The sequence below is a fragment of the Carassius carassius genome, chromosome 33, assembly GCF_963082965.1.
Source record: "Carassius carassius chromosome 33, fCarCar2.1, whole genome shotgun sequence".
Lineage (NCBI taxonomy): Eukaryota > Metazoa > Chordata > Actinopteri > Cypriniformes > Cyprinidae > Carassius > Carassius carassius.
In genome coordinates, this window is record NC_081787.1 from 22,749,294 (window position 1) to 22,774,807 (window position 25,514).

At 38.4% G+C, this 25,514-nt stretch overlaps 2 protein-coding genes across 5 annotated transcripts in view; one reads left to right on the top strand and one right to left on the bottom strand.

The window, feature by feature from the left end:
- Positions 1–7,438, bottom strand: part of LOC132113996 (C-terminal-binding protein 1-like) — a 22,409-nt gene extending 14,971 nt beyond the window's left edge. The window contains exons 1-4 of one of the 2 annotated variants that reach the window (XM_059522100.1): positions 7,296–7,438; positions 4,034–4,188; positions 775–919; positions 470–676 (exon numbers count right to left, since the gene is read on the bottom strand). In XM_059522100.1, coding sequence (XP_059378083.1) covers positions 470–676; positions 775–919; positions 4,034–4,188; positions 7,296–7,335 — 547 coding nt within the window. In that variant the 5' untranslated portion in view covers positions 7,336–7,438. Of the gene's footprint in view, positions 1–469; positions 677–774; positions 920–4,033; positions 4,189–5,838; positions 6,045–7,295 lie in introns of those variants that run through there. The other variant, XM_059522099.1, reaches the window with a different exon arrangement.
- Positions 7,300–24,080, top strand: LOC132113998 (E3 ubiquitin-protein transferase MAEA-like). Of its 3 annotated transcripts, none has more exons than XM_059522103.1 (9): positions 7,300–7,440; positions 16,984–17,166; positions 17,255–17,458; positions 17,530–17,652; positions 21,326–21,402; positions 21,537–21,645; positions 21,794–21,927; positions 22,138–22,333; positions 22,464–24,080. In XM_059522103.1, the coding sequence occupies exons 2-9, from the start codon at positions 17,059–17,061 to the stop codon at positions 22,557–22,559; spliced, it is 1,047 nt and encodes a 348-aa protein (XP_059378086.1). In that variant the 5' UTR covers positions 7,300–7,440; positions 16,984–17,058; the 3' UTR covers positions 22,560–24,080. The 3 variants fall into 3 exon arrangements, with proteins under 3 accessions (XP_059378086.1, XP_059378084.1, XP_059378085.1); XM_059522101.1 differs by lacking the exon at positions 7,300–7,440 and adding an exon at positions 14,089–14,238; XM_059522102.1 differs by lacking the exon at positions 7,300–7,440 and adding an exon at positions 14,275–14,802.
- The last annotated feature ends 1,434 nt before the right edge of the window (positions 24,081–25,514 follow it).

The following is a 25,514-nucleotide window of genomic DNA, read 5'->3' on the forward strand; positions in this document are numbered from 1 at the left end:
TTTCACAGCTTTAAAATTTACTCAATTTTTTTGAGTGTAAAAATGTTTCACCAATAAAATTGAGTAAATAATAGTTAAACTTTTTACAGTGCACTGGCAGGCGGGAAAAAAAGCACTGAAATGAGGAACTGTATACTTCACTCTTTTTGCTCTGTGAAATAATTACTTTTGGACAGAAACGCAGATCACAGTCTACACACATTACAAACTGTTTCCTCTCTGTTATCTTCAAAGCCACGGGTGTCTCCATAATTAGGATATTTTTTTTTTAATTCTGTCTGCATCAGTTTATTCAGATTTACTCATCCCTAAACAGCACATAAAAACAAAACAAACAGCAGCTGGTTACTTTGTTCTCGTTCAGAGGACCTCTTTCTGTCTCAATCGGCGGTTCTTAGCCGGAATACAAAGGGAAGTGGATCAGACTTCACGTCGAGAGTCTAAAGTCTGGCTATGTGAGACAACACACCTAGACCAATGATCCCCAGCGTCTCTCCTCTGATCCGGGCCGCCCCAGATGCCACCTCCCGGATCTGCTCCACGCTCTGGACCCGCGTGCCCTCCCGGAGAGCCTGGTGCAGCCAGGTGGTGCGTCGGTACAGGTTTAGGATGTGACACATGGTGGAGTCTGCCGTCTCCTCGACTGAAGCTGCTGGCATGTTGCAGACTGCTATTCCTGCATAGGAGGAAGGGTTACGGTCAGACTCTTCATCCAGCAAACACACACTGTTGTGCAACATGTGGGATGTAATGGAAAATCTTCTTAACTATTACCTAAGTCTCCAGCAGACTTTATGTCGATATTATCAAAGCCGCTCCCAATGCAGACTATTATACGAAGTGCTTTGAACTTTTCCAGGTCCTCCCTCATCAGGGTGATGGTGTGGTACATGAGAGCACCCACTGCTTCATTTAAAACCTGAGAGAGGGGACACAAACTACAGTCAGTCTATGAGAAGAAAACAGCTCTCAAACTGAGGGGCGACTCGAAATTATTTCAATCCTAACTAATCCTAAATACAGTGAGTGAACCTCGGGAGCCCTGCACATGCCATATATTTTTCTTGGCCATTTACTGTGTCTCATAACTTATTAATTTGTTCCCTTGTTTTAGTAAACCTGTTTTCGATTGATTAAATTAGTACAACATGCCCACAATTTATTGAACGATGGAACTAAGTCTTCAATTGTGGCAACAATTTAACTAAAATGAGAAAACAAATTAATATGTCATGGAAAGGAACATTGTTGGGGGAAAGTTACTTTTAAAAGTAATGCATTACAAAATTGCGTTACGCCATAAAAAATAACTAGTTATTTTTAATTAATGTTTTTAAACCACTTTAAGTAATGCAAAAGAAAGAAAGTAATGTCTTGCGTTACATTTACATTAGTTTTTCTCGGCTGGACTGGGCTTGCTTGTTTGTTTTTAATATAAAAAAGTTCTTATTTTTGGAAATTTTAGCAAAAGAATCGGAGCAATGTTTCCTTGGCAAATAGCTGAAATGTTTCTTTTATATTTCAAATGATAATGACCCTAGTAATAAGAATGTGGGGACGTGTTTCATTGTCATGAGCTAATTATGCACTTCAGGGATCATGTTTTTACACTGCCTCAGGATTTTCTAATCAGATTAACAGAGGAAAACTCTTTAAAGCAAAACACGAAGAGCCTCACTCACAAAGGGTTCATGATGATTAATCAGTTTACTTGAAAACACTTGACATAATCTAATAAACCATCAAGTTCTGGAGTATCACACAACATAAACAGATTCATCACATTATAATAACTCTGGTTGATGATGAAAAACATCATTTGGTTTGACACCCATCAAGAAGAATCACCACATTAAGCAATCAGTGTCGTTTATGAGCTGCACCACAATGAAACAGTGTTTTACAGCCCTTTCTTAGCAGACAATCTTCACACCACTTTATCATCTGCTAATAATTTCTCTCCCGGAGAGACAACTGATTTTCTATCTTATCAGAGGCCCTTTTCTCTGTGTGAGGAGACTGTATAGTTTCTGTCCATTCAGTAGCAGCCGGTTAAAGCGGTCAAATAAGGAGGATCTGTGTAGGTTTGTGGGAAGGGGCAGAGAGGGAGTGCCATCTGTCTATGCAGCCTGGGGAGTGTTCATCGAGAATCAACCTGGCAGCCAGCCAGAACTACACAAAACATGCCAACAGCAATCGACAAATCAGCAGCTCCGGCCACAGTAAAGGTCTGCATGAGCACGAACGCATCCAGGGGGAGCAAATATAAAGTTGTTAAGCCACAACACTGGTTACGTCAGTTGCCCACCGCAGCACCGAACCCCAACGTCGTTTTAAATACTGAAAGTGGCAGTCGCATCACAGATCAGATTTCATTTATCCAGTGAGCTGATTGAAAAGAAGAGTGAGGTGAGGCTGACAAGACGACGACGACGGATGATTTAGTTTAGAAACAAAATGCAAAAGCACCTGTTTGGCAATATTTTGGATTTTGAAAAGCCTGTTGACTTTTGGCATTTATCTAAAGTGATTTTGGAAAAAAAAAAGAACATTAGTTGCTTATTTAATTGGTTCCACGGTGTTTGCTTATTTTTACTTTATTTAAACTTTGTGTAACTTATTTATTTTATTTGACATCAAGGTGTATGCCGTGCCTCCAAGCTTTACTCGTTTTGCTAATAAACGTTCTACGTTTCTTATTTATTTTTAATTATTTTATTTATTTAAATATTTTGTATATTTACTTAAACTTTATATAAGTAATTTGTTATTTTATATTAGGCATAGCCTGTCCTATAGCATGGTGGATTTTTATTCGATTTGTTAATAAAAGTTCTACGTTTTATATATAGTCTAAAGTGAGTTTGACTTATTTTGTTGTTGCATTTAAGCACTTGATGCCGAATTGCCGCTAATACGAAAGTAAAATGCGAGCGGCGCTTTTAAGCCATTTAAAATTAAAACGAACTTTCAAATTGCAAATTGAAAGTGAAAGTAAAATACGCACGCAGCTTTTTAAAAGAGAAGGAAATCGAAGAAAAGAGGGAACGCCTCCACCCCCAAGGTGATACTGGTATTATCGGTGTTGTCACACATGGGAAAACTTCCTCACCCTCTATCTCAATAGATCGATGGATGGATAGATAGTTATATACATTAATATTATAAATGTCATTATAAATTACATTCTAAAAATCTTTCGTTTACGGTTTATTTCTGACACATGACACTAGACTCAGATAAAGTTCATTCAAGACAAATTTCAAACATTATTCTCAAAGACTGACAAGTTCTCTCACAATGAAACATCACAACATGACAGATCAGATTCCGCTCATCTAGCTTTAACAAATGCTAAAAAAAAATTATTGATCAATAGCTGCGAGCAAGTGAGACTGAAATAAATAAATCACATGAAGTGCAGTGGGACGGATGGTTGTGAGATTTCATCATGCTACCCAGTGAAATCATCTAACGAATCATTCTACTCAATTCTGTTAAAAACGCAGACAGCCTCATAAATATTACCCATTGTGCAATCTACTTTTTTAGCCTGTGAGATGAATTATTTTTTTCCATGTAACAAAGCCAAAGAGGCTCTATCACGTCGAGCCAGTGGGATCTATAATGTATTGCAGAACCATACTCTAACATATATTAAATGATATATTAATCTGTGCGAACCAGTGATGGAAAAAAATAATAAATCATGAACAGCATTCACAATGCATTTTACTTCTGTAATGCGGTATACTCCTTAGTGAAATACTGGGAATTAAGGAGCAAGATTTGTTCAATTCATCTGGATTGGATTGGTTGAAAAAGTAGGCTGAGATATTATTGGTTTATGTTATTTTTCGCTGCCCACACGGACTTGGTGAAGCCAACAGAAAACGCAATACACTTCAAAGGTTGAGAAAGTTACATTTGAACAAAAAGCCATTTAAACAAGAACAACATACAGTAAGTGATTAATCCAAAAGCGAAAAAGGGCAACTCTACCAAAGAGTAAGTGACGTTAAGTGCTAGATACCTTCTCGTGGATCTCCTGGGTGGACTGGGCATCACAGAAGGCCACGGTGGCCACATCCTTCAGGATGGGCATCTCCACCGTACAGTCCCGCCCATCCAGCAGCGCCACCAGAGGACGAGGGTGCATGGGGCCATTCATTATGGGAGGCCTGATGCCTGCAGAGAGAAATCAATCATGTGTTACACGTCTTGATCTTGTGCTAAAGTAGGTTTAATCTGAGCACTGACTGTAAACATCACTTTGTCTGCGAAGTCACTGTTATTCTAAGACTCCTTCCAAATGATAAAATCCAATGCTAAGATACACACAGACATTGAATGCCTAGATTAGCCATCATGGAACGACTCTTAAAATAAAGAGACTCTTAAACACAGTCATTCTTGGCTTTTAATTGCTCAATGATAAAAAATATTTTTGCATGAACAACTGTGGTGGGGCTTCTTTCCGCGGGTCTGATTTTCTGTCAGTACTGTGCTTTTTTCAGCTCGTCGCCATTTACTGATCTAAAGCCTCCAACATTTTCAGGCTTAAATGGCCACTTTATAGTGATAACCCAATATAAGCTGGACAAGCTAACAAACTTCAAGCCAAGTTTCCACTGAAGACCAAAATATGTTGTGGCTACCATATAAAAACCACTCTCATGAATCACTGCGAATAATATAATCGAGGCAGTTTCACTGATAATTAAATCAATCGTTTTATACGACTGCATTTTCAGTGTTTCGTGGCACTGCAGTCCAGTTACACGTTAAGTACTGAGTCTTGCCTTGGCTTCTGGTTTTTACATATTTTTTGCTTTCAGCCAATGTTTGTTGATTCATCTCAGAGCTGGTTGGGTTAAATCCCTATGGAGAAAATGAATGGGAAAAATACCTCTGGAACCAAGACTGCTGAAAAGGTGGGCAGGACTGTTGCGCTGTATTGACATTGGCGATAAGTGTGCTGCTGGCTGAGTAGCAGAAGTTGGCGCTCTGCCTAGTGTCAGTTAAAAAAAACATCTACTAACGGACTTGTCAATGGAAAGTCCAAGTATATGTGTAAACTAGCGTTCAAAAGTTCAGTAAGAATTTGGTAATGTATCTGAAAGAAGTCTCATGTTCACTGGAGCTGCTCTTATTTGATCACAAATACAATTAAAAGCAGTAATATTGTGAAATTATTTGATGCATTTTAAATGTATTTTATTCCTGTGATCAAAGCTGAATTTTCAGCATCATTACTCCAGTCTTCAGTGTCACATGATCCTTCAGAAATCATTCTAATATGCTGATTTGCCGCTCAAGAAACATTTTACTATCAATTATTTACTATTTGAGAACTGTGATTTTATATCACATATATTGTATATATATATTACATATATATTACATATACATATATATATATATATATATATATATATATATATATATATATATATATATATATATATATATATAGCATACACAAACACGTATATGTGTGTGCATTTTATTTTATTTTTAACAGTATAGAGAGACATCTAAACACCTCTTGAATAAATAAAACAAAATCAGCATATTTCAAATGCAAAATATTTAGCTACTTGTTAATGATATAGTAACAGAAGTACAATATGTGCACCTGTGACCTCTCCCAATTGACCATGAATCTCCAATGACCATATCCAGCCTGGCAAGTGCAGACATGGTGTAATCATGCCCATAAGACACAGACACACCACCTCTATCAGCACCACCCACACCTGCTCTCAGGATAGTCTTTCACACTCTAACACACACACACACAATGCTCACGTTTATGCACAAACAAGAGCCCTTTACCTCTGTGAAGAGATCCCTGGCTTTCACGCATCCGTTCCGACACAGAACCAGCTGTTTTCTCCATTTGTAATAGAGGTGAGCTTTTACAACCGTAAATGATGTGTTAGTGACATCTAATCCATCCCAGCAGGATCCGGTTATCTTGTAACAGCCACTGTTAACTTCTTTCTTTTTCTGATTAGGACAAAATTCCAACAACATGCATTAGATGCATCCAAGCACTGACTCTCTGTCTTTGCCATGTAAGATCACAGCTAGGTAAATCAAGAAGCCTGTGCTGGAAGAAACACATGGTAGTTTCTCACACCAATCCCTCGGCGCTCTTTCCAAATTGCCCTGCCCTGAGGGTGAGCTGGATCTGTTTGAATTAGCTAGTTCATATTAACAACATAACCAACAGGGTCAGTCACACGAGACCTCGACTGCCCACGGGCGATAATTCAAGCTGACATCCCCCCTTTGTTGTCTTCTGGTGAAAATGAAAGCCAAAATCAAATTCCAACCACATGTTCACCGTGCCAAAAGAACAAAACCTGTTTTTAATGACACGTTTTTCTCGTCACAGACTGAGCTGAGGTGAATCTTGTTTTTGTTTTTTGCCCGAAGCCAATGCATTGTTCTCCACCCACTTTTCCTGGAAAAGTGCATTTGGGATTTAAAAAAAAAAAAAAGAAATCACTTGAATATCATAAAGGCACTTATATTATGTTTTCACTTTATCCTCCTAAACATATAAGTTATGACAATACAAATTTACTTTGTGTCCATCTGATCAGAAAGATCTTAAACCAAATCAAATATATAAACGAATCTCAATACATGTTTATTTTAAGACTAAATAGTGGCCCATTACCTGAATGCTACAACTATTTCCATGACTTCCTGAAAATCCCTATACTCTTCCTACGGCTAAGAATTCCTGCTTTTGGACTCTTCCAGAATGAGATTTTCCTTCAAAGAGTCAGAAATGAGAAAGTAAGTCGAGGCCGGAACTGGAAGCCACATTTCCACTGTACAATGAGAGAGAGAGAGAGAGAGAGAGAGAGAGAGAGAGAGAGAGAGAGAGAGAGAGAGAGAGAGAGAGAGAGAGAGAGAGAGAGAATGTCCTTGCCAACCCCTCAGATTTTCCAGAGGGTAAAGTGTGTGTGTTTTATCTTTCCAGCTTGGAAAGATTAATGCAGTTAATAAAGCAAGCCATCAGAGGTCCGGACGAATGTTGTCTTCGCACGGGAAAGAGAAAGCAGAAAGCAAGCAATTGTGTGTGGATGAATGGTTCAGATGAAAGATAATAGGAAAGACGGAAAAGCGGAGCAGAGAAAAAGGGGAGGAGGAAAGGAAGAGGGGGAGGGGAAGCCAGTACACTGTAGGACAGCCGAACGAACACTCAAATATTGCCGCAGATATCCGTACAAGACTTTGACGTGTGGCCCCATGCAGAAGGAAAGGGAAACGTTTACCTAATGGCAAGCCTTTGTTCAGCAAATGTGAGCTTCCCATCTCTTAGGATCCGCCGGAAAAAAACAAGCGGTTCTCCTCAGCAAGGCATTCACCAAAATCCTCAGCATATGGCGGCTACTTCAATTTTCTTATTCCTTCTTTTCTGTGAGTAGCTAGCTTAAGCACACACACGCGCTCGCGCTCACACTCCCACCCCTCCTTGTCTTTCTCTTTCTCTCTTGCTCCCTCTCTCTCCCCCCCCCCCCACTCTCTCACGTTCTATTTCGACTCTCACACTTGGACAGACACGCATGCACACACAGAATGCAAGTGTCACTGCATTTATGGGAGTGGGAGAGCGAGAGAGAGAGAGAGAGAGAAAGACGAGTGCTAGGTGGCTACAAGAAAGACTGAAGAGGAATGGGGTGGAGCCTGTGCTCTCACAAAATTGATCTTTTGTCTCCTGAGAGGGGGCAAGAAAGAAAAAAGATCATGGAAAATTGCGAAAGCAAAACTAGATCAGGGGACGAAAATCTGGCTGCGTAATTTATCTATTTCTAAAATTTCATGTCAGTCTTTTACAAAGGAAAGAAAAGTGCAAATAAAAGATTCAAACTATTGAGTAACATTTTTTTTCAACTGTAGATGAATGCTCGTGCTGAGGGAGAGTTAATTAAACGCCTCCGACAGTGATGTTTCTGGGTTATTTAGCTCTCAGAAAACCAATTACTGAATCCTACAGCCTTATGGGAGGCTGAGATGTCTCCAAAAATAAGAAGGTACAAATTAAGCACGAACAGGGTTAGGGGCCGCTCACACGGGCCTCGTTTTGTTCAAAACAGCAGACAAAACATTTTAAAGTAAATTCAAAATCAATTCAATCTGAAACCTCTTTTCTCACATTTTCAAAGGTCATTTTGGCCAGTTTCCTTAAAGAGTCATTTGCTTTCAGTGGTAGAACAGGCAAATTCAGCTGATTCATCTGATAAATGCACAAATCAAAAGCATCCATTGCCACATAAATCATGATCCAATCTTCTACAAATGTGCTGACATACAATTTGTCAAAGGGTGTTATGATATTGATACAGCTTATACCATTTACATGCTGCTGAATACCACAAACCTCAGTACCTAAAAAAATAAAAATCCTTTACAACTATGACCTTGATATGAACGTCTAGACATTTTGGAGGCTTAATAGCAGAAATGAAATTATATATATATATAACAGACAAGGACATTAAGCAATTATTGCACATTAGTCTCATCTTACAAGCAACAAGCTTGATAGGAGTGGGCGCATTGACTCTATCATGATAGTTATTTACTGGAAATGCAATCCCAAAATGAGCATGTAGCATAATGTAGCAATAACTATTCATATTTTAGATATTCATAATAATACTGAATGATTATTTTAGCATCAGTGCAAAAACAAAATTGATTATAACACTTTAGTCAACCCCAAAACAGTAACACATTATAAATATGACTAAATGAGTGGTGTTGGAGGCTGTTGTAAATAAATGTGCACATGTGATGCTGCGACCACTCATCTGCTGAATGCAACGTGGAACTGCTCGGCAACTGTATCCAACCATTACATCATCATTACTCTGGAAATGTGTGGCACAGCTCCTCAATACTACAGCACTCCCATTCAAATCAACAAAGCTGTCTACACTGAAAGCAGCCACCTGCTTTTGTAGAGTAGTTTAATTATTAATTAATTACAGCACACAAAACAGCAGTATAAACTGTACAAATGAATCTCTACTGGTTTTCACAGTATATACAACTACATAACGGATATAGAGAAATTTGCACTACAAGTGGATTATTTCATGAAAAGGTTTGTTTTTGATTGTATGAAACTGAGAAATAAGTCAAAATTATTTTCTGTGGCAATTACAGTTGCTGCCAATCAACCTGATCAATTACTTTATATTGTCTTGTATGTTCTGAAGCTATCTAGTTCATCCATAAATAAAGAAATAAATAGTAGATTTTTAAATATATCCATATAAATATCCATAATTCACTCACTCTCAAGTTGTTCCAAACCTGTCCACGTTTTGAAAAGAAAATATTTGTAACTGTTGGCAGGAGACATTTACTTCTGTAGTATGGAAGTCAATGGCTACCACCAATTGTTTGGTTATCCAAATTCTTCAGGTTTTTTTTTTTTTTGGTGAACTATCCTCTTAACAATTGCTTCAATTTATTATTAATTTGTAATTATTTTAAAATGGACTCAAAGTCGGCAAACTCATTAAAGTGATACTCTACCTCAAAATGACATTCCAAACCCGTAAAGCTTTGTTTAAGATATTTTGGATGAAAACTGGGAGGCTTGTGACTGTCCCATTGACTGAAAGTAAATTACACTGTAAAGGTCCAGGAAAGTATGAAAGACATCGTCAGAATAGTCCATCTGCCATCAGTGATACAACCGTAACGTTATGAAGTGACGAGAATACTTTTTGTAAATGAAGAAAACAAAAATAACGACTTTATTTAAAAATTCTACTCCTCTGTTTAACCATTTTGGAGAATATGAGCTGAACGCAGGCAGCGTATGCTCTTCTGTGCCAGCTGCGCTGCACGGATGCGCTGCATGTTTTCATTCAAATCAAAGCGTAAATACAAGTAGAAAACGTATCCTTGTTCCACAGCTGACACAGAAGAGCATACGCAGTTTGCGTTTATCTCATATTCTCCAAAATGGTGCTATGGTGATGGGGAGAGACACAGAGGAGAATTTTTTTTTTAATAAAGTCATTATTTTTGTTTTCTTTGTGTACAAAAGTATTCTCGTCGCTTCATAATGTTATGGCTGAACCACTAATGGCAGATGGACTATTCTGATGATGTCTTTCATACTTTTCTGGACCTTGACGGTGTAATTTACTTGGTAGTCTATGGGACAGTCACAAGCCTCCCGGTTTTCATCCAAAATATCTTAAATTGTGTTCCGAAGACGAACGAAGCCTTTACGGGTTAGGAACGACATGCGGGTAAGTGATTAATGACAACATTTTCATTTTGGGGTGGAATAACCCTTTAATTAATAAGAAAAAATATATAGATTAAGAATTGTTTAAGAATAAGTTCGTGAGGTGTCTAAGCATTCTCAACACTAACATAAACAAAAACTACTGTTTAAATCCTTTTATCATGTATTTAATGAATTGCTGAGTTTTCACAAAGCATTTGTCAGTTAACCCACACTACATCCAAAGGCTGAAGGCTATATTCTGTGTGTGTTATGACATACTGTATACTTCATTACTGCTACTACAGTGGAGCTCCAGTGGAGAAGTCAGACGCATTGGCACTCAAGCAAAAGAGCCCCGTTCTTTGTGAATTCATTAGCGCTGGTCAGGACCTCAGGGGAGCGCTGGTTTGGCAAGTAATGCACACAGTATGTGTCACGTATGTGATCCAAGGGCCACATTGAATAAGCTGGCTAATCACAACAGTAGCATAAAACGGACGCTCATGCATTGATCCAAAAGGAAGATTAACAGAAAAAAATCCATGATTTGTTCAGAAAAAAAGTCTAGCTTTCCCCTAATTATTATTAAACCTAAAGTAACCAGTTTTATTACTTAATATAACATTCCAGATGACAGAAAATGCCATCTAACGGGTTAAAACACACCCTCAAATCTGTAATAATAACAATAATCGTCACACCACACAAACTTGCGGCACAACTTGTTCTCTAAAGCATTCTTTCAAACTCATGTTCATAAACAGCTGGTCAATTTTGCTACTGCAAAATCCTAGTAGGAATATTTTGACTAAAGCCAACCGGGCATATTTCCACCTTGTAAAACAGCGCAAGGACATAACAAGGTGAAAACGATCTCAACACCAGACCGCACATCCACCACAGTCAAATCAATTCTGAGCCGTGGTAAGAGGACAGCTGGGAAAAGAGTCTGTCAGGGAACACAATCTATGATGAATGAGGAATATCTTAAATGACACCAGCGAAAATTTCAAAAACCCATCGGAAAAGACAATGAAAGAGGGGGAAACAGGAGTGGGGAGAGGCAAAGAGCATAAGAAAGATGCCTCTGAGAAAGATTACGCTGCCTCACACACACACACTTCTGCTGCCGCCTCCCTGCCAGCACACACACACTGCAGTGTGGCGAATGGGTAAACTCCCTCACATTGCCTATCTTGAAGGGAAGAGGGTGCACGGATAACATTTCCCTAAATAAATTCAGTGACTGAACGGATCCTATTAAACTTGGCTGCAAGCGGGGTGTGCAGAAGCAAGAAAATGTCATTAAAACACCCGCTGAGACCTAACAGTACATCATTAGATCAAAGTCCATTAACAGATTGTATCTAAGGAATATCTAGATGGTGAATGGCAGAGAACAGGCAGTGATTGGATCAAGATTATTCTCATTATCAGCTCGTGCTGTGATTCCAGTCAAAAATGTTCTCAACAACAGACAACATTCTACAGGATCCTATGAAAGCACTTCTGCTCAAACACACACCAAACAGACAATAAAAACATGACCTGAGTAAACTGCACACTAGACACCTACTAGGTTAGGTGGCATTAAATACTTTGAGGATGCTGACATGTCCTGATGTAGGGCCCTATGATTTCTGCGATACAGAAAACGCGGATGGAATCACGGAATCGTCATAGAAATGGAATTTACAGTTCAACGCTGAATGTCACAGAATTTGTCCAATTTTGAATGAATTAAACAAAAGTAGGTCATTGCACTCACATCAAATCACGATATGAACTATATCTGTAAATATTAAGCTGGAAAAGTCTATTTAAATATGAATCCTGCATGTTATGCGTGTCTGTGTTAATGAATGGCGCAGAAGCGCGTCTTCGTCTATTACACACACGGAAGCGCGCGTGACACTCGCAGTGATTTCAGCATCTGTCATCTCACTAAATGAGGACGTAAACACATGAACAACATCTCCAGAACTGCACTGAGAGTCACTTCATGAGCATTTGACCATTTGATTTGATTAAAACTAGCGTCACATCACATAAACAGAACTGTAAAGGTATTCATGGCAACCTGTCAAAATAAAAGTCCGGTTTAATTTAAAGACAAGTATTTGTCAGAAATGTATTACTATTGTTCAGCAGAATGTTCATAGCCTAAAATGAAACAAACATTATTTTTTTTAATCACACAAAATTTCTTCCATGTTTTATTTTTAATAGTAAATCCCCTTTGTTTGCCAAAAAATTAAGTTTGCTTAATTTTTTATAACTGAAAGAAAAAATAAATGAATGTGTTATGCCTTCATTTGATAACCAGAAAAATGGGAAATGGGAGAAAAAAAATCATAAGGCTATTTTAAGGAAATTAATTGTTTTTATGCATTTAAATAATTAGACATGCTAAAAAACTGAATTAGGTAACAATAAAACATATGGTGAAGAAAAAATAAAACATTTCATAATAAATAAACATAATAAATTGTGAAAATGTATGTGTTATGATTTTAATAATTTGTACATATTAAGTATCGTTTTTAAAATGTAACATTTATAAAGGTTAATTACTCATCCCAGTGTTATATTATGATATTCACATAAGCATACAACACAAGTGAATACAAATAAAGGCAAGCAAATATGTAATTTAACCCGATAAAGAAGCATAAAATAATGTTTAAAAACACAACTAATGGCATTCAGCGAAACTCTTTATATTCCTCGGGTGAGCAGACTTCATTGAAACTCATTCAACCTCCTACAGTGAGAGAAAGATTGCAGAAAGAAAAAAAATGCTATTAAGCTGTTTCTCATTTTATCTAACTGAAATTATATTATAACTGTCTATCATTTAATGATAAACATTAATTATAATGCGCTTCATAAAATACCACTACTGGCCAGATTTCTGAAAGGTCAATTAATGCATTAAAATGTAAAAAAATATAAAACGCTGTCATTTCTTCAACTTTCTGGCGAGAGTGTTTGAGAAACATTGGGCTTCAGTGCTGGAACTATGGGTTGCTCCATGGCACACTTCACTTTCGTATTCCTCTGTCCCTGCGTCCCAATGTTCATACTATCCATCCTAAATAATATGAGAGATTAGAATAAGTGTGTACCAAAGCATAGTATGTCAAAAAGTCTGATGTTCTACTATTTCAGGTAGATTTTTGAAGTGTGGATCCGAGCACACGCTAATGGCTAATATTTCCCACAATCCACTGCGCTTTGAAGAATGATTCGGTTGAGAACTACAAAAAAGCATTAAAAAACTACGGGTGACTGGCGGTTAAGTAGAGAGCTTTAGATAAAGGAGTTTGAGTTACTAATAATCAACATTTAACCTGGTAATAATAATAATAATTTAATAATATCTATGTTATATCTCATCTGCTACTGCAATGTAAACTTTTAAAACATCCATTTGTTCGTTAAGTTAAATGAATCATTATGCAGAAAATATGAGCAGAGTTCTCTGCTTGAAGACCCACAGCTCATAGATCAACAAGCTGCTTCTTTTCGCTCCGATATGGTAGGAATATAAATGAAATGAAATGTGGAGGATGTTAACTGTGACAAGATGACTGACAGGCCAGTTTAGAGTGTAACTGTGCGACAGAGCAGTCCATTAAAAACGCAACAGAATGACGTAATAGTATGTCACAAAGCTTGCCTACTCTTTACAACATTAAATCTTACTGTTCAAAACCTTTTGATTATATCGTCAATATTCAAGCAGAAACAGACCGTCTACCTCTGTGAGGGTTGAGGACCGCACCGTCCGTCACACTAGGGGGCAGTAAAGAGCAGCCCAGCCTCACTGCCGCGTGAAGACCGAACCGAGAAGAACACTAACAAACGCTCCACGGCTTCCCCAAAGCAAGATGGCGGTGCACGAGACAGCAGCTCAACTCTCTATGGCCCTAAAGGTGCAAGAATACCCAACTTTAAAGGTCTGTCAAGCCTTTCCTCACCATACTCCAAACATGCAGTTGAACAGATTCAGTCTGTTTAATATAACTGTCATAACAGATCATCTGATGGCAACGATCGATCAGATGAAAAGTATGGGACTGCTTTTAGACAGTTAACTGGTTAGCTATAGGGCTAGATAACTTAGCAAAACAAGTCCAACACAAACAGGTTTTACCGAGGAGCCCGCAAACTGTCGAGCAGAGACATCATCTGTAGATTCACATATCGACGGATCTGTAAACAAGAGCAATTAGTCGAATAATATCAGTCTGATGCGTGTCACCCTCGCGTTCCGATAGTCTGGTTTTATTTGATCCCACCACAGGTTTGTCCACTAGTGTAACCAGAAATCGACGAGAATCATTCACGAGGCGGATAGTGACAAGAATCGTGTCGGATTTATAGCTAGTTTATAATCAAGTACTAGTCAGTTACGCGTATAGACGCTTGATTTCGAATTATTTTCTGAAGCTAGGATCCAGACGTGTGTCTAGATCAATGCTGGAGTAATAACCCTTCTCAGTGGTGGTGACCACAGCTAGGTATGTATGCGAATTATGCACCATATTAGGATCATGTTGCATCATTATGTGTTGATCAGTGGCAACTGTTTCTAGCTCAGACGAGGGGCTTATTATTTAATGGTTGGCACACAGCACCTTTGTTCTCTGCGTCACGGATTTTTCCCGGTTGATAGCGTCGATCTGGATGAATCCTCACGTGAATCGATTGGTTTTGCTGTGTGATGATGATCTGAATGCTTTGTAACCTGATTAGCTCATGCATCTCCTGCGAAATGACGCCTGTTTATGTGCACGCACACTGAATGTCAATAACATATGGGCTTCACTGCTGTGTCAAGGGCATGTTGCATCTGAGCTTGTCTTGCATCATTGTGAATTATTTCCAGTTCCTTCTTGATCATTGCATCATGATCTAACCATTTAAACTAGTCACTATATCCTTTTGTGCAAAATCTTTTATGGAAAAAAAAATTATGTAAGGCACTGGGTTTTGAAATGTTTTAGAGGGTTATAAATCATTAAAACTGACATTTATTCATACAAGCAAACAGTATACAACGGTAAAGCTATATATAATAATAATAATAATAATAATAAAAAAAAAAAAAAAAAAAATATATATATATATATATATATATATATATATATATACAGTACAGACCAAAAGTTTGGACACACCTTCTCATTCAAAGAGTTTACTTTATTTTCATGACTATGAAAATTGTGGATTCACACTGAAGGCATCAAAACTATGAAATAACACATGTGGAATTGTATATGGAATTATATACATAACAAAAAAGTGTGAAACAACTGAAAATGTCATATTCTAGGTTCTTCAAAGTAGCCACCTTTTGCTTTGATTACTGCTTTGCACACTCTTGGCATTCTCTTGATGAGCTTCAAGAGGTAGTCACCTGAAATGGTCTTCCAACAGTCTTGAAGGAGTTCCCCGAGAGATGCTTAGCACTTGTTGGCCCTTTTGCCTTCTGTCTGCGGTCCAGCTCACCCCTAAACCATCTCGATTGGGTTCAGGTCCGGTGACTGTGAAGGCCAGGTCATCTGGCGCAGCACCCCATCACTCTCCTTCTTGGTCAAATAGCCCTTGATGCCTTCAGTGTGACTCTACAATTTTCATGTCATGAATAGTCATGAAAATAAAGAAAACTCTTTGAATGAGAAGGTGTGTCCAAACTTTTTGTCTGTACTATATATATATATATATATATATATATATATATATATATATATATATATATATATATATGTATATATATATATAAGTTTAAGTTATGTGTATAGGCATGGGTGAATGATAGTTTATCCTCTATTGTTTAATAATGAAAGAAAACAATATTGTATAATTGGTATAAAAATTGATAGTATTATTTTGTTTGGCTTAGTTGTCTAATTGTTTATGCATCAGTGTTTTTTTTTTTTTCAGTCGTTTGCATATGTTCCGGCTCACATTGAGGACATTTCACATCTCTGCCAAATTAGGTTGCACCTTGTAATCCAACACAGGTTGAAGCTGCAATAATAGCATTGACTGATGTAGGGTGTTTATCTACTCCAAAACATCTGGACATGAATAGAGCTTTGCAAATGTTGATACTACTTATCTGCCCTGGTTGCAAGGTGACAGATGGCCTGGTCAAAATAAACTGGTGGATGCTGAGAGGGAAGATTGAAGGTTTATGCACCTCTTCCACAGCTGTTGTACAGATGCTCATCCTGGCCTAATGATCATGTCCACCTATTACCTTTTCTCCTAAAAGGACAGCTGAAAGAGCACAGTGTGCCATTATTAGAGATCTGTAACTAACTACTTACTCTACAAATGTCATACTTTATTTACTGATGCCATTTGGAAGAAGAAAATTGGTGAATTTGTGAAAATTGAGTTTTTTTTATTTTTATTCAAGAATATTTGCTTATTGGTTACTGAAGGTCCACTGAACATTTAAATGGCTTTATCACAAGACAGGAATAAGGACAATATGTTAAACAGAGTATATAGACACAAAAGTAATAGTAATTGTAAGAAATACTACACTTACATTATAATCAATATACTATTGAATAGAATGCAATAGAATACAATGGCGTAACCGTAAACGGATTGAGTGAGATTGAAATAGTGGCTCTTCAATTACTTTCTTCTTTTTGAAAAATGAAAATTCTGGTATTTACTCCCAGGTTCCTTATGAAACCTTGAACAAGCGCTTCCGAGCTGCTCAAAAGAATATAGACCGGGAGACCAGTCACGTGACGATGGTGGTGGCGGAGCTGGAGAAAACGCTCAGTAGCTTTCCAGTGGTGGACACTGTAGTCTCTCTCTTGGATGGGGTGGTTGAGAAGCTCAGCGCCCTCAAGAGAAAGGTATGCTGAGGAATCATGTAGAATACATTCAGATTTGCTACATTTGTACCATTTGTACTAAAGAGTGAAATGGTTTCGTATCTCATAGGCAGCTGAGTCTATCCAAGCAGAAGATGAGAGCGCCAAGTTATGTAAGCGGCGCATAGAGCACCTGAAGGAACACAGCAGTAACCAGCCAGCCAGCGTCAACGTTTGGAAGAAGAAGCGGATGGACCGCATGATGGTGGAGCACTTACTACGCTGTGGCTATTACAACACTGCAGTCAAGCTAGCCAGACAAAGCGGGATTGAGGTTCGTCTCCACTTTTCCTGTGCAGTGGGTAAGATGCTTGCTCTGTTTCTCATTATGTTTTGTTTTTGTAGGATTTAGTCAACATTGAAATGTTTCTTACTGCAAAAGAAGTTGAAGAATCTCTCGAACGCCAGGAAACGGCTACCTGTCTGGCTTGGTGCCACGATAACAAGTCTCGCTTACGGAAAATGAAAGTAAGTGGCAGGGTTTCAAATATGTACTTGTGTTTTAACTGTCATTATGGAGTCACAATAAGTTTGTGGTAGGGCTGCACAATTAATATTAATTAAATCGCAAAGGCAATAAATCACAATTAGGCAGAATCTGCGATTGTCATGCGTATCTTTCAGTGATGTACAGTTTTTTTTGATCAGTAGTAAAGGTCCACCCAAAGGCTAGAGAATGCTCTCGCACTGAAAATCCAAATATGCCCCGAAGAAGAAATCCAGGAAATCCATCGCTGTAGCTAAATAAACAGAAGATTTAACTGCTTTAATTAGCCGCGTTTCCACTGTCGAGCTTAAAGCGGGTGTGCTAGTGCGTGCCAGGGCCAGTCCCGTTGCCACTGTCACTTCTGGGGCTTGATCGTGCCTCGTCGGGGCTTCCTCGGGGCCAACGGCCAGGGTTTTTTGGCCCGACGAAAACCTTGGGCCAAAGCGGGCGAGCTGGGGCTAGAGGAGGAGTTATGAACAAAGGCGGAGTTTCTCAGAGCTCAGCGCTGCAGATCATTTCAGAAAGATAACAGCTAAAACACCAGCATTAAAGACTTTTTAAAATAAGTTGAGCTCAAAACTCACTCTTAGTCAGCAGCGAGTGTTTGAAATAACTTGATCCGATGTGGATTATAATCACTAAACAAGGCAGAAATATTTATAAGCGATGTAAAAGACTATGCACGCAAAACATTAACGTTACCATAGTAAACATGGTAAATGCAACCACTTGGAGAAATCAGATTCAGCTTCTTATTCTCTATCACAATCGTGTAACTTTTTAGTAACTTATATTATCTGTCATAACTCTCGTCTCAAGAGTTTAGCTCCACGTAGCCTATCATAGAAATGTTTTATGTTCGGGAGCTTTTATAAAAATAGAGATATTATCATTCATTATAAATGTGACTGCAAATAAACAGAAACAGACTCGACTGAATAAGCAGGCTATTTTCATAAGCGTTAAAAAAATAAATAAAATATAAATACATTTATTTCTGTGTGATTAATTTTGAGTCCTGATAAATTAATTAATTATGATCAATGTATCACGTATTCTATAGTAAAACATTGATGCTTTTGAATTTGAATATTTACCAAAGCATGCAAACAAACGGCCACTTTTATCATGTTCGTTTTGTGATCGCGCTAGTTCCAGTGACTTATTTCTTACTTTTCTGATAACTTCTCTTTGTTGCTGAAATGATGGGGTTTCGTGATGTTGTTCTCTACTGGCCCGAGGCTATGAGCCCCGCCCGGCTCGTTTTAAGCCCTGGCTCGCACTGGCCCGACAGTGGAAATGCGGCTAATGATTCAACGTGACTAAGGCACGTAGCCTTAGTCACGTTGAATCATTAGCCGCATTTCCACTGTCGGGCCAGTATACATTAATCTGGATACATTTGGAAATTGCGTTTTCGTTTTAAAATGCTCTCCATCCACACTAGCATTTTCAAGCATTTTCAAAAATGTTCTCATCCACACAGAAACATCAGAAAACCTTACATTTGCGTTCTGCGCATGCACATGCGTAAAGCCTCAAAAAAGCTCACTGTAGCTTATACACATGGAACAGAAAGGAGATGTTTTCATGCAGTTTTTCTGACAGGAAATTTTATTTTTTTTATTTAAGAACTCTCCATTCACTGATAGTGTTGTCACGATACCAAAATTATTGTTTCAATACCGATACCTAGTCAAGAATTGCGATTTCGATACTTTTTCTATACTTTTCCTGAAAAGGGAAAATATCATTGCTGTGCTTTATTTTAAAACCGGGACAACCTTCTAATCATATAACACACTAATAAATGAACATATGAACAGCAGATATATTAAACATTTGAACAAAATATTAAATATCAAAATATAAAAAATAAATTAGAGCAATGACATTCAAGGTAAAGAAAGAATAAATTTAGCAGCATTCTCAGTTATCATAAGAAACATAAGAGTAATAAATTTATCTTGATTCTGAACTTTGAATAAAAATATGAACAGCGATTATATTAAACAATGTTTCTGAACTCAGAAGATTAAATGTCAAAAGATAAATAATATCAATTTAAGCAATGGCATTCAAGTAAAAAAAAAAAAAAGCAAATAAAATTTAGCAACAATATCTCAGATATTGTAACTTATTCTTGTCAGTTGTGCAACCTTTTCTTTCAGAGGAGAAAACTCAGCCAGTGAGCTTTATTGAGCGGCATCTTTTTCTACCAGTCGTGGACCGGCGGCCACAGTATCACTTGTATCACAGTATCACAGCCTAGTGATGCACGGGTCGGGGTTTTTTCCAACCCGCGGGTCCAGCTTTTATTAAATTATTTGGCCCGCCCCAGCCCGCAAATAAAGTAAGATTTCTTTACCCACCCCGACCCGCGCATCAGGGACATCACGAAAGATACGCTGCTACTTAGACCTTCGTACTGTAACCTTATCAAAGAACCTAATAAAATATGAAAATATATATTCCAAATATTTCTTGTTCACTGAAGTTTCTACCTCCACTGCTGCGCGCGAGCTCGGTGCTATTAGCAGCGCATGCGCAGCTCGTGAACAGCTCTGTGAACTGTTTCATCCTGTCAAAGAGTTACTCAAGATGTGACAGAGCATGTGATTTGTTGAATCATCATGAAATACGTCTCTTACAAATCTGGAACGCAGTCATTCTTTGAAGTATCGATACTAATAAATTTAGGAATCGTGACATTTTTAATTTCCGAGAATCGCGATACTTTTGAAGTATCGGTGCACCTTTCAACACTATTCACTGACCAGGTCATGCACACTCATGATTTTATGTCTTAATCTATACCGCAACTGCCCTCATGTTTTGCTGCAAATAGTGATTGCGAGTAAATTTCCTCTCACCTTTGCAGAACAGTGATATGAAGAGTGTACAAAGTAACACATCTATAGCAATAGTGTGAAAGTACAGAGCACATAACATGCACAATACCAGTATAAACACGGATATCTATTGGTATATTATGCGTCACATGACTACACTTGCGACATTGTTTTGAAAAGCCTCCGTTTTCACAGTCCACACTACAATGCGAAAACGCCGTTTTCAAATGTATCCTCTTTGGAGAACGTTAATTATTCTGTTTAAGAAGCCACATCATCTCACTGAAGGATTTATTTTAAACACTCGGCTGACATTATGAAGTGAATTTGGAGTAAAAACACGTTCTTAAATGTGGTATTTTCACGTGCTCTCTGATTAGCAGATTAGACAGAGTAGCATTTACTACACAGAGCCATAGTTTACTGAGAAGATACGCAAACAGCTGTCATTATCGCAAACGATTTTGTCGATTTCATAATCCTACGATTATATCGTCTGCGAATTTGAACACGATTTTGCATAGCTTGTCAGAGAACTACGGCTCTGTGTGGTAAATGCTGATCCATCTGAAAGCAGGTGACGGAGAATTACTGCTAATCACAATACCAGCTTTACTGACTAAATGTGCATGACAATAGCGATTAATTGCATTTGATTAATCGTGCAGCCCTAGTTTGTGGTTATATTCCTTGTAGTCCGTGTTTTCATTGGCTTACATTTCATTTTGTCATGTTGCCTGAAAATGATGCAGTTTGAAAGGTAAAGTTTATTCAGCTTGTTGAAATATGTCCCTGCTTCCAGAGCTGTTTGGAGTTTAGTTTAAGGATCCAGGAATTTATTGAACTCATTCGACAAAACAAACGGATGGACGCAGTAAGGTATGAGATGGTTTTGTTTTTTTCTTCATGGCTTGACATGACATGACTGCAATTCCAAGTTTCTCTAAATTACTTGAATTTATTGTTAAACAAATCATAGTTGGTGTTAATAAATCAAAATTAATGTCTTGTAGACATGCACGCAAACACTTCAGCCAAGCAGAAGGAGGGCAGTTGGACGAAGTACGGCAAGTGATGGGCATGCTGGCATTTCCCTCAGATACACACATTTCACCGTATAAGGTAAATGACATTTCTGTTTCGATGTTATCTGAAATGTACCTGCCACTCCAGGGAATTGTTTTGATATTGATCATTAATTGTTTTTGAATATCCTGTCATAGCAGGTACAAGTTTAGTGGTCCGTAACATTTCTTATCTTTCCGCGCAGGATCTTTTGGATCCAGCTCGCTGGAAAATGCTGATCCAGCAGTTCAGATATGACAACTACAGATTACACCAGCTGGGGAACAACTCTGTGTTCACCATTACCCTGCAGGCAGGGCTGTCTGCCATCAAAACCCCGTATCCTCTCTGCAGAAAAAACGTTCACCATCCGAAGGCTTTTCAGTTTGCACGTCCAGCAGATCATTCATTAAACTCAGGATTTTGAGTAATATTGGGCGATTTCAACATACAGTGACAATAGAAGTAGGGGTCATTATTTTAGTTGACTGTAAAAGGCCCCTAAATCAAGTTGGTGAATTATTGTTGACCTTAATTCCAAGTTGACAGGCAGTGTTATAAAGAAGATGGCACTTCCAAAAACCCAGACTGTCCTGTCTGCAGTAAGTCGCTGAACAAATTGGCTCAACATCTTCCCATGGCCCACTGTGCAAACTCAAGGCTGGTGTGCAAAATCTCTGGCGAGGTCATGAATGAGAACAACCCACCCATGATGCTGCCTAATGGCTATGTTTATGGATACAATGTGAGTTTTGAAGCTAGTTTTGTGTTCTGCTCTTCAGTATATATATATACTACCAGAGTATGCCATTTGGAATTCTTTATATGTCCTGTCTAAATATAGTGATTAACGCTCCCTTGCCTCTGCTTTTCAGTCTCTCTTGTCTATTCGTCAAGATGACAAGGTGGTTTGCCCCAGGACCAAAGAGGTTTTCAACTTTTCCCAGGCTGAGAAGGTTTACATCATGTGATGGGAAATCCACATTAGTTTTGGGATGTTAAGTTGCGGCGCCTTTGTAGGCTGGGCGAATCTCACATTGACACCATCTGTCAAAGGGCATCAATCCTTCAGCCCTTGTTCCATGCAAGTGAATCTCATTGACAGTATGTCCTCGCCCTCAGCGGGCCTGCAAGACCTTCACTGAACCGATGGTTCAAAATAACAATGGACTCGCCCTGCACCAAACGGACTGTTTGTGACTAGGGATTTTTTTGTTGGTGTTTTTAAAAGAGTTGATTGCTTGCCATTAATTGGTTGCTTTCCAGTAGTCTAAAACGAACCAACAGGACTCCATATCGATCTCAAAAGAGCTTCTGCCTTGTAGTGTGTTAACAAAATGAATTATTCATTGTTGTTGTTTTTTTTAAACAAAAGCACCCATTTAGGTCATTATTTTTAGATGGGTTGTGAGTAGGTAGTTGTAGAGAACACTCTCTGATGCCTTGCTTTTGCACCTGTGAAATCTGCGACAACTTGCATTTGTGTTAATGTGATATTTTTTTGACTGACATCCTCAGTTTGAGGCAACATGTTAAAAAAAAAGTTGTAGCATTTATAGCAATACTGCTCTTTATCCCATTTCTGTGGATGTACAGCCTTAGAAAGACATGGCGGTGTTCTTTGGTGTCAAAAATCACATTAGTTTACACTTTAACAGTACATACTATGCTGACTTATTATGGACTTTTATTTCATCATCATTCATCAAATAAAACATCCTGTGTATAACCAAAGTCCTTTTAGGACAAGTATGCAAGATTGAATTTTGATGGATATGCCTAAAATTCGAAGAATCTGTTTTTTTTCCTTAAACTAATGGTATGTTGTTATATCAACCAATATCATATGTTGTAATTAATAACTTCATGCTGCATTTAGTGCTGTTTTGTGACTAAAGGTTTCAGTGGCAAACCTAAAGCAGTTTTTGTGGTTTGGATCTCAGGGTAGATTCAAATCTCGCACACTTTTATTACATGGACTAGAGTTTTGTTTTTTGTCCTCCAATGTTAGAATTTGTTATTATCCAGCTTTGATGTCCCCATTTTGTGATGTAAATGTCTTGTGTGAGTATCCTTCTCCTGCAAAATTGATTCATATGAATCTTTTCATAAATATAGGCTAGTCTTACATTATTAGAATTTGCAAATTCATTGTAAGTCATGTGTATAGACTCGTTTTGAGCACAATTTTTAAAGCAGGAACTTAAGTGTACGTTTTGAAGATGTTCCCCCTTGCACACATCCTTAGAAAGTCTCAGGTTTCACAGGATCGACAGCAGGTAACCAATGAGTGGGATCTTTGAAAGGCCCTCTGGTCTTTTCCTTTCACTTTAAACTACACCAACATCTGTTCCTGATGGAAATGATTCTCCCAAGTTATGTGTTTAACTGTAATTGTGGAAAGACTTGCTTAGAAACTGCGCATGCATGTGTATTTTAGTAGGATAGATGGTTTGTTCATGTCCAATTGCCAATAAAGATTGTTTTGATTATGTATTGTCATTGCCTTAAAAACACGGTTAAACTGCCAATGGAGAAAAACAAATATTTCTTAGAAATTTACATTTAGGTGAAAGTGAAGCACTGCTATTACTTAGAAGTAGTCATGTGTATATCCTAAATTAGGAACTTTGTGGTTTTGCAGGTATAACTAGTCCACTTTAACTAATGTATTTGAATAATAGCGACCCTAACCCTTGTCATGGTATGAATGATCATGCATATAAATGTGGAATGCATTTGACTATTTTTCTACTCTTTCATGTGGCCAGTTAAATAATTCCAAATCCATGCTTTAAATACCTCATGTTTTCTTCAGATGGATATAAGTGCTGGATTATGATTGGAGCACGGTCATGCAGAGAGCTTGTGAAAAGAATAGAACTGATATGGTTAAGTATTTACTGTCTTTTGGCGCAACATGCCAATTGACAAACTGCTTTGGTTGAACACCTATTCATCTTACTATAAAAAACAAGTGATTTTAAGCAGACTTAAGTATTTGAATATATACAGGTGCTGGTCATATAATTAGAATATCATCAAAAAGATTTATTTCACTAATTCCATTCAGAAAGTGAAACGTCTCGGTTACGTATGGTAACCCTCGTTCCCTGAAGGAGGGAATGAAGACGCCACGTCGGTGACAACGAATATGCGCCCCTGTTAGGTGTAGGCCGGGGCTCAGAACAAGTAGCTCCACTCACTGTTGTCAAGCACTACCTCACTGGGTGAGATTGGATAACACTGGGAAAACGTACCCGGTCCGCTTGGAACCGGGACGCTGCGGAAGCCCCATCCTTCCCGAAGGAGGTCTCAGAGGTAAATACACATGTAGCATACCTTTAGGAGTATACAGAGAAATTTGAGGTGATTAAAAACCCTCTTGGGAAGGCAGAAGTCTGCCGGGGAAACACATGCTCTAAGGCTATACCGTGGACTATACACATACGAGTACCGCTTAGGTCTCAATATGGAACCCACCCTTCCATGGATCTCACGGTTACATCATGAAGGATTTAACCTCCTGGCCCCTATAAGGAACCTGACAATGAGGTCATGCTTACCCAAAGACTTCCCATTCACGGGGTCATGGTACGCAGCAATAGCAGCAACCTGGACTTTGAGGGTGGAGGGAGACAGCCTTTGCTGCAGAAAGGACAGCACGACCGCAATCGGGCATCTTCGGGGGTCTTCTCCGCAAGAAGAACACCCCTCGACGAACAGGTTCCACTTCAAGGCGTAAGCGTGTCTCGTAGACGGTGCTTTTGCTGAAGTGATGGTGTTCGCTACCTCTTGGGGTAGGTCACCTAGAACCTCCGCGTCCCATCCAGGGACCAGACATGGAGTTTCCAAAGGTCTGGACGCGGGTGCCAAATGGTGCCCCATCTCTGAGTCAGTAGATCCTTCCTCAGAGGAATTGGCCA

What these genes read in the sequence shown, in the direction of transcription:
- LOC132113998 (XM_059522101.1), top strand. Translation starts at nt 14,170, where the DNA reads ATGGCGGTGCACGAGACAGCAGCTCAACTCTCTATGGCCCTAAAGGTG. An exon ending in AAGAATACCCAACTTTAAAG is followed by an intron (nt 14,239 to 16,983) that starts GTCTGTCAAGCC and finishes ATTTACTCCCAG; the next exon opens with GTTCCTTATGAAACCTTGAA. An exon ending in CTCGCTTACGGAAAATGAAA is followed by an intron (nt 17,653 to 21,325) that starts GTAAGTGGCAGG and finishes CCCTGCTTCCAG; the next exon opens with AGCTGTTTGGAGTTTAGTTT.